This window comes from Galeopterus variegatus, unplaced genomic scaffold, assembly GCF_000696425.1.
Source record: "Galeopterus variegatus unplaced genomic scaffold, G_variegatus-3.0.2 Scaffold3592, whole genome shotgun sequence".
NCBI lineage: Eukaryota > Metazoa > Chordata > Mammalia > Dermoptera > Cynocephalidae > Galeopterus > Galeopterus variegatus.
In genome coordinates, this window is record NW_007729703.1 from 146,397 (window position 1) to 156,048 (window position 9,652).

Below are 9,652 nucleotides of genomic sequence, written 5' to 3' on the forward strand. Positions count from 1 at the left end.
GGAAAAAAAAAAAAAAAAAAAAAAAAAAAAAAAAAAAAAAAGAATCAACTTCTGATCATTTTTTGCACAAAAATCTGCCACTGTACTGTCTGTAATATGTTTTTCAAAAAATAGTTTATTATGTGATTTAAGCCCAAGGTAAATATAAATTATTTTCACTGATTATGTATATTATCAAGATTCTATTGAGTTACTTTCATAGACCAACAAAGCAAAATCATAAATGAACATATGTCAGTAGCACAGGCCCGTTAACAATAAACCTCTGCTGGGCACTATTTGGGGGTCCCTAATACCCTGGCCCTTCTGTCGAGGGCTATGCCCTGCTTCTGCATAAACATCCCTGGTCATTCAGAAAAAGGTTATTTTTTAAATGCAGCATTGAGGAACAGTAGTAACCAATAACCAGAGTAAGGAGATTTGAATGTAGCTAAAGGGTGTCTTTATTTGGGGCAGGCCCGGTGGCGCACTGCTACAGTGCGCCGCTTGGGAGTGTGGTGGCGCTCCCGCCCGAGGGTTCGGATCCCACATACAGACCGGTTCCCGCTCACTGGCTGAGCGAGGTGCAGGAGCAACACCGAGGGTTGCGATCCCGTTGCCGGTCCCGGTCTGGTACGGGCGCGACACTGAGGGTTGCAATTCGTTGCCGGACACGAAAAAAGACAAAAAAAAAAAAAAGGGTGTCTTTATTTGGGGCAGGCCCGGTGGCGCACTGCTACAGTGCGCCGCTTGGGCGTGTGGTGGCGCTCCCGCCCGAGGGTTCGGATCCCACATACAGACCGGTTCCCGCTCACTGGCTGAGCGAGGTGCAGGAGCAACACCGAGGGTTGCGATCCCGTTGCCGGTCCCGGTCTGGTACGGGCGCGACACTGAGGGTTGCAATTCGTTGCCGGACACGAAAAAAGACAAAAAAAAAAAAAAAGGGTGTCTTTATTCATTCCACATAGTTAATGGGCATCTGCTATATGGCAAGGAATATTCTGGGTGTTGTGAATACAACAGCAAACACAACAGGCAGAGCTCCTCCTTTCACACAACAGCCTTTTTAGTCTGTTGGGGGCGGGGGAACGAACAATAAATATACGTCAGGTGCTGAGCACCAGGAGGAACAAAGCAGGGCAAGGGGCTAGAGAGTGAAGGAGAGAGAAGAAATGTCTTCACTGAGAAAGTGAGACTAGAGCAGAGACCCTCCTGAGGTAAGGTGGCATGCCATGCAGAGACCTGTGGGTACAGTGCCCCAGTAAATGCCAGTGTCAATATGGACAGAATCAATAGGGTCTCCTGTTATGTGCTTTGTACTGTGCCGAGTCTCACAGAGGATAGGCAAGTACAGACATTATTATAGTGAGGACAGTACAACAAGAGGTTATGTGCTCATGAGTGCTTGGGCGCTGGAACCGTGCTGCCTGACTATATTACCAGCCAGACAACCTCAGGCAAGTTCTTCAACATCTCTATGCCTCAGTCCCTCAACTGTAGGGTGGGTAGTACTGACTCCTTGGAGTAACTGGGAGGGTTAATGAGTTAATGTGTGAAATGTCCTTAGCAAGCACTCACTAAGTGTTACTGAGCTATGAGCGTCATGGCAACAATGCTGTCTTCCACCTTTCCTGACAACATCCTCATGAAGGTGATGGTTAACAGCAGATCTTGAACCCTTTATGGCACTTGTGATCATACAGACATGGTTAGGAGATTGATAGTTTCTGAACTTCTAGGTTTTCTACATCAGTAGTTCTCAACCAGAGGTGATTTTGCTCCCCAGAGGACATTTGGCAATGTCTGGAGACTTTTAAAAAATATTTTTCACTAACAAGTAATAATTTTATATATTTATCTGGAGACATTTTTGATTGTCACAGTTGGAGAGAAAGGATGTGGTGCTACTGGCATCTAGTGAGGAGGGGCCTGGGACGCTGCCAAATATCCTACAATGTACAGGACATTTTCTCAAAACAAAGAATTATCTGGTCCAAAATGTCCATAGTGTTTCTGTTAAGAAATGCTACTCTGCATTAACCAGGGATAAGGATAAAGAGCTGAAGATTCAAATGGATGTGCCACCAGCCCAAATGTCCTGACTGTGCAGATGGCATAACCAGGGCTTTTTCAGCACCCACCCTTTTGGTATCCATCTCAGAAGGAGAGCGGCAATAAAAATACAGAGCTGTGTCACAGGAGTCTGAGGCGGGGAAGTGGAGGGGGACCAGTCACTCGCTGGCCACTCTGTGCCTGGACAGGTTGTGGCTTGTGCCCACCCTAATTCAGATAGCTATGGCCAGAAGAGGAAAGGGTTCAAAGAGGCAAAACATGGTTATTGAGGGCCTTGGGTAAAATAAGCATGACAAATGAAGCCTGAAGCAGTTGTGCTAGACAAACATGTCTGGGGACAAAGGAATCATTCGTGAACGTCATGATGCTCTATAGGCAGCACAGGATTTAGACCAGTGTTTGTCAAACCTTTTCTCTTTATCACCCCCACCAATGCAGTTCTCAGTGAACCTTTTCAGACATTTTTTCCCTAATCGTCACACCTCATGAAATTTTAATATCACAAATACACTGTTCCTCTGTTTAAGTACTGTGGCCCTTTGAAGAGTATAAACCATAGTAATATCTAAGTTTTTTGCCCCCCGTCCCCACCAAGAATCAGTTTTGCCCCTCTTTTTTTTTTTTTTCCTTTTTGTCTTTTTCCGTGTCCGGCAACGGATCGCAACCCTCAGTGTCACGCCCGTACCAGACCGAGACCGGCAACGGGATCGCAACCCTTGGTGTTGCGCCCGCACTTCGCTCAGCCAGTGAGCGGGAACTGGTCTGTATGTGGGATCCGAACCCTCGGCGGGAGCGCCGCCGCACTCCCAAGCGGCGCACTGTAGCAGTGCACCACCGTTTGCCCCTCTTTCACCTCCCTTTTACCTGTTAAGTTTAGGACAGGAATTGACAAGTGCAGAGGTGCATGGAGCTACCATTCATAAAGAATGTGGTAAGGCTGAGCCCGTGGCGCACTCGGGTGAGTGCTGCGCTGGGAGCGCAGCAGCGCTCCCACCACAGGTTCGGATCCTATATAGGGATGACCGGTGTGCACACAGCGCTCACTGGCTGAGCGCCATGTGGCCAGTCTCAAAAAAAAAAAAAAGGACAGAAAAAAAAAAAAAAAAAATGTGGTACATTTCAGAGTTAGCTATTGCTCCACCGTAAATCAATGTGGATTTAAATTGTTGACTACAAATAACGTAGTTATCTACGTGTTGAATGAGAAGGAATAACAACTCCTATTCTTTTACATAGGGCTACAGTGAAGGGAGAGAACTCTTGATTGTCTGATCCATTATAAACCAAACTATGGGACCTTAAAAGACACAACACACAGATATACACACACAAAGCATTCTGGATGCAAATAAGCTTGGGAAAGTTGATTATATTAAATTTAACTGGGGTTCTAAATATAAGACCCTCAACCTCAAATATGTTCATGTGCATATTAAGAAAGGAATAGAGTATATAGTGATTCTCCCAAACGTATCTGACCAAAGAAGATTTTTCTCAATGTGCCTATTAACATCTGCCAGGGGAATATTTGAAAAAGACCAGTTTGGGATAGGCTGAATTGCCTTCGGCAGTCATAACTCTGGATGACACTAACACCCTACTTTCTCCTTGCCTGCTCCCAGGCCCCAGCAGGCAAATGTTGAATGGAGAAAATCACACATGAGGACAGCTTAGTTCACGTGGAATTTATGATCAGCTCAATACCAACCTGCAACCCTTTCCCCCTCTCAACAAGAGTTTTCCCCAATCATCATCTAACCACATACCTTCTCCTCCTTCCCAGACAAAAGAAAAGCCATCAGATATGAATTTCTCAACTCCCAATGCCAAACGTTGAAACCTCCCTTCCCAGCCTATCTTCCTTCTTTATTGTTACAATACAGATGTTGTTCTGTCTCCTGTTTTAGGCCAGTCCCTCCATCAGAGCTTTGGATTCCATTCCCTCCCGCCTTCTCCAGAGCTCTGCACTTTTACTTTTCACTCCCTTCTTCTAAACTCACCTTCTCTTCAACTAAATCCTTCATTCTAGCTTTCTAACTTCCTCTGTTCTCTCCCTTCTACTCGCCCTCACCCCGTGTTCTTATCCAGCTGCTAGCCTCTTTCCTCACCTTCACAGCCACCTGCCCTCAAGAGGTGTCTACAGGCCCTGACTTCATTTCCTTGCCTTCCACTTCCTCCTCAACCGACTCCGCTCTGAATTTCATCCCCTTCTGTCCCCCAAACCAGCTGTACCAAACAACAAAAACTAAATTCCATGCTGCTCACTCACTCCGAGGGACATTTTCCAATTATCTCACCTGAACTCTCAGCGACTATTGACTTTATTGACCACTCCCTCCTTGAAACACCGTATCCTGGTTTCTCCCCTACTTCTCTGGCCACTTCTCAGTTTTTTGTAGAATATTCTGGTCTCCCTAGCAATTAAATGTTGGAGTTCCTCTAGGCTCAGGCATAGATCCTTTTCTTTTTTTACTAGTTGGTTTCTTTCTAGACTATTTCATCCATGGCCACAATTTTAAACACAACTTATATGTACATGACTAGCCAATATATATCTCCAGCCCAGACTTCTCTGAGCTCCAGATGTGTGTATCCAGTCACTGATTTGACATCTCCAAAGACCCCCAGACTCAATGTCCAAACACTGCTTTCATATTTCCCCCTCCTCCACCCCAGAACATGCCAAACTTCCTGGGTCTTTTTCCCACCTTTCAACCTGTTGCCAAATCAAAAACCTGAACTTTGCCATTGACTTCTTCCACCAGTTATTCACCAAATGTCGATTCTGCCTGGTCAGCATTTCTCAAGTTCATCGGCTTCTCTTTTTCCCCAAGCTCCTCCCTTGTGCTTTCATGACACCATCCTCTCTCTCCTGAACCACTGACTGGTCTCCCTGCCTCCACTCTGCCCACTTCAATCCACTATCCACACTGTATTAAAATTCAGAAAGTCCAAATTCCTAAACGTAGTTTAAAAAGCCTTTCACAGTCTGACCCCTGAGCCCTCTCTTATCACTCCCTCTTAAACTCTACTTTCCACCCATCCAAAACTTGTAGTTCTACCAATGTGCTGCATACACATCTTCTGGATTTTAGATTATCCTATTTCTCCCACCTGAAATACCCTACTCTGTCCCACCCCCAATTTCTCTGGCTAATTTTTGGATCTCTCAGATCTCAACTGAAACATCTCTGGAAGTTTTTCCCAGCTTGACCTCCCAATGGAAGCCACTGCTGCGAGCTTTCTATTGTCAGAGCATTTATCACACTGTAAACAACCTGTCCAATTTACATGTTCTTTGAGCTCTTTGAGGAAAGGGACTATCTTATTCACTATGGTATAAACAATGCCTAGCACAGTTCCTGGCACATAGTAGGCACTCAATAAATATTTGTTTAATACGTGAAGACCTTGATCTCGTTTGAATTATATATAAAGGGCTTGTTCTTTATATAATATTTAGGGGAAAAGCCTTCTGTTTTTAACTAATCACAAAGCTTTCTGTTCTGAGAAACATGGTGACATCTTTCAAGATCCAGATAACAGAGCCAACACTTAAAAGTTTCCTGTTTGAGAGAAGTAAGGGAAATCGAATCTTAAAGCCACCGGCTCAGAAGTGCTGGGTCAAGTGGGGTGGCAGAGGGAGGGGTAAAGTGGAGATTCAAAAAATTAAGTTGACTTGTATTTTTAATAGTGATTTTACCATGGCAAGAGAGGCTGCAAATTGTGCTGGTTTTCTGAAGAGTCGCATGTGTTCATAGGGTGTAGCATATGAACCAATCAATTGCTGCCTATAAGTATTTGGTAAGTACTTGCTGGCTGATTGCTTTATAATCTGAAGATTGATTGATTGATTGATTGATTTATCATTACCCAATGTAAACATTTTTGTGGCCCATTACCAATTTCTCTCTAACCCCCCTCTTCCTCCCCGTTTCCCACCTCTGGTGGCCTCAGTTCTGTTCTCTCCTTTTAAAAGTTCAAGGAATTATTGTGATTGTAGTATCTTTCTTTCCTTCTTTTTTTGTTTTTTTCTTTTTTCCACTCCCACTTATGAGTGAGGACATGTAGTATTTCTCTTTCTATACCTGGCTTATTTCACTTAACATAATTTTCTTTAAGTTCATCCATGTTGCTGCAAATGACAGAATTTCATTCCTTTTTATGGCAGAGTAGTATTCCATTGTGTATATAGACCACATTTTCCTTATCCAGTCATCCGTTGATGGACATTTAAGTTGGTTCCAACTCAGCTATTGTAAATAGAGCTGTGATAAATATGGGAGTGCAGGTATCCCTTTGATTTCCATTCCTCTGAGTATACACCCAGCAGCAACATTACTGGATTGAATGGCAGTTCTATCTGTAGTTGTTTGAGGAACCTCCATACCGTTTTCCATAATGGCTGCACTAATTTACAGTCCCACCAACAATATAGAAGGGTTTTCCTTTCTCCATATCCTCACCAGCATTTGTTATTCTCTGTCTTTTTTCGTACTGGCCAGTCTAACTGGGTTGAGATGATATCTCAGTGTAGTTTTGATTGGCATTTCCCTGATGCTTAGTGATGTTGAGCATTTTTTTATTGTTGGCCATTTGTGTGTCTTCGTTTGAGAAATGTTTATTCAGCACCTTTGCCTATTTTTTAATTGGACTGTTTGTTTTTTTGTTTTGTTTTGTTTTTTTACTACTAAGTTGTTTGAGTTCCGTGTATATTCTGGATATTAATCCCTTGTTACATGCATAGTTTGCATATATTTTTTGCAAATATTTTCCCTATTCTGTTGGTTGTCTTTTCACTCTGTTAACTGTTTCTCTTGCTGTGCAGAAGCTTTTCATATAATTCCATTTTATATTTTAAATTTTCATATAATCCCATTTGTTTTTTTCTTTTTTTGCCTGTGCTTTTGGGGTCTTGTTCATAAGGTCTTTGCCCAGTCCTACTTCCTGAAGTGTCTCTCCTATGTTTTCTTTTAGTAGTTTTATACTTTCAGATCTTACCTATAAGTCTTTAATCCATTTTGAGTTGATTTTGGTATATGGTGAGAGGTACAGGTCCAGTTTCATTCTTCTACATATGGATGTCTACTTTTCCCAGCACCATTTATCGAAGAGGCAGTCTTTTCCTCAGTGTATGTTCTTGTTTCTCTTGTCAGATACTAGTTGGCTGTAAGTACGTGGGTTGATTTCTGGGTTCTCTATTCTGTTCCATAGGTCTAAGTCTGTTTTTATGCCAGTACAGTGCTGTTTTGGTTACTATAGCTTTACAGTATAATTTCAAATCAGGTAGTATAATGCCTCTGGCTTTATTTATTTATTTATTTATTTATTTATTTATTTATTTATCTAAGAGTGTTTTGGTAGAGTCTTTTTCTATATATAGGATCGTGTCATGTGCAAGCAGGGACACTTTGACTTGTCTTTTCCAATCTGGATGCCCCTTACTTCTTTTTCTTGCCTGGTTGCTCTGGCTAGTACTTCCATTACTGTGTTAAATAGGAGTGGTGAGAGTGGTCATCCTTGTCTTATTTCTGTTCTTAAGGGAAAAGCTTTCAACTTTTCCCCATTCAGGATGATATTGGTGGTGGGTTTGTCATATATGGCTTTTATTGTGTTGAGATACTTTCTTTCAATACCTAGTTTGCTCAAAGTCTTTATCATGAAAAGATGTTGAATTCTGTCAAATGCTTTTTCTGTGTCTATTGAGATAATCATATGGTTTTTGTTCTTGATTTTGTTGATGTGGTGTATCACATTTATTGACTCGTGTATGTAGAACCATGTTTGCATCCCTGGGATGAATCCCACTTGATCATGGTGTATAACTTTTTGAAGTGTTGCTGTATTCTGATTGCTAATATTTTGTTGAGGATTTTTGGATCTATATTCAACAGAGATGTTGGCCTGTAGTTTTCTTTATGTTTTGTATCTTTGTCTGGTTTTGGTATCAGGATGATGCTGCCCTCATAGAATGAGTTTGGAAGAATGGCCTCTGTTTCAATTTTTTGGAATAGTTTGAAGAGAATTGGTATTAATTCCTCTTAAAATGTCTGGTAGAATTCAGTGGTAAAGCCATTCAGTCCTGGGCCTTTCTTTGTTGGGAGACTGCTGATTACTGCTTCAGTCTCATTGCTTGTTATTGGTCTGTTCGGGTTTTCTGTTTCTTCTTGGTTCAGTCTTGGTAGTGTGTATATGTACAAATATTTATCCATTTCCTCCAGGTTTTCAAATTTGTTGGCATAGAGTTGTTTATAATAGTCTCTAATGATTCTTTGTATATCTGTGATATTGGTTGTAATGTCTCCTTTTTCATTTCTGATTTTTGTTATTTGGGTCTTCTCTCTTCTTTTTTTAGTCAACCTAGCTAATGGTCTGTTTATTTTATTTATCATCTCAAAAAAACAACTTTTTGTTTCATTGATGTTTTGTGTCATTTTGGGGGTCTCTATTTCATTTAGTTCTACTCTGATCATAATTATTTCTTTCCATTACCAATTTTGGGATTGGATTGTTCTTGTTTTTCTAGTCCTTTGATGTGTAGAATTAGATTGTTTATTTGAAAAATTTCTATTCTTTTGATGTAAGTGTTTATTGCAATAAACTTCCCTCATGGTACTGCTTTTGCAGTATCTCACGGTTTTGGCATGACGTGTCCTTATTTTTGTTAGTTTCAAGAAATTTTTTTATTTCCTATTTAATATCTTCTTGGACCCAAATGTTATTCAGGAGCAAATTGTTTAATTTCCATGTACATGTATCGTTTCCTGAGTTTCACTTGCTATTGATTTCTAGTTTTAATTCATTCTGGTCTGAAAAGATACTAGAAATGATTTCAATTTTTTAAAATTTGTTGAGACTTGATTTGTGACCTAACATATGGGCTAACCTGGAAAATATTCCATGTGCTGATGAGAAGAATGTATATTCTGTAGTTGTTGGATGAAATGTTCTGTAGATATCTGTCAAGTCCAGTTGGTCTAAAGTGTACTTTAAATCCTGTGTTTCTCTGTTTTTTTGGGTTTTTCTCCCCTTTAAATTTTTATTGTGTCGATATACAATGTGGTTGATTATTATGGCCCATCACCGACACCTCCCGCCCTCTTTCCTCTCCCCCCTCCCACCCAACAATGTCCTTTCTGTTTGCTTGTTGTAACAACTTCAAAAAAGTATAGTTGTTATATCTTCTCTCCCCCACCCGGTTTTGTGTGTGTGTGTGTCTGTGAGTGAATTTATTTATTTATTTTAAGCTCCCAACAATAAGTGAGAACATGTGGTATTTCTTTTTCTCTGCCTGACTCGTTTCACTTAATAGAATTCCCTCAAGGTCCATCCATGTTGTTGCAAATGGCAGTATTTCATTCGTTTTTATAGCTGAGTAGTATTCCATTGTGTAGATATACCATATTTTCCGTATCCACTCATCCGATGATGGACATTTCGGTTGGTTCAAACTCTTGGCTATTGTAAAGAGCGCTGCAATGAACATTGGGGAACAGGTATACTTTCGACTTGATGATTTCCATTCCTCTGGGTATATTCCCAGCAGTGGGATAGCTGGGTCGTATGGTAGATCTATCTTCAGCTGTTTGAGGAACCTCCA

The 9,652-nt window shown here is 41.1% G+C and overlaps 1 protein-coding gene across 1 annotated transcript in view; it reads left to right on the top strand.

Moving 5' to 3' along the window:
* The window catches only part of CHST4 (carbohydrate (N-acetylglucosamine 6-O) sulfotransferase 4), a 10,711-nt gene extending 5,007 nt beyond the window's left edge, over positions 1–5,704 (top strand). Inside the window, exon 2 of the mRNA XM_008585492.1 lies at positions 5,661–5,704. Coding sequence (XP_008583714.1) covers positions 5,661–5,704 — 44 coding nt within the window. The remainder of the gene's footprint in view (positions 1–5,660) is intronic.
* The last annotated feature ends 3,948 nt before the right edge of the window (positions 5,705–9,652 follow it).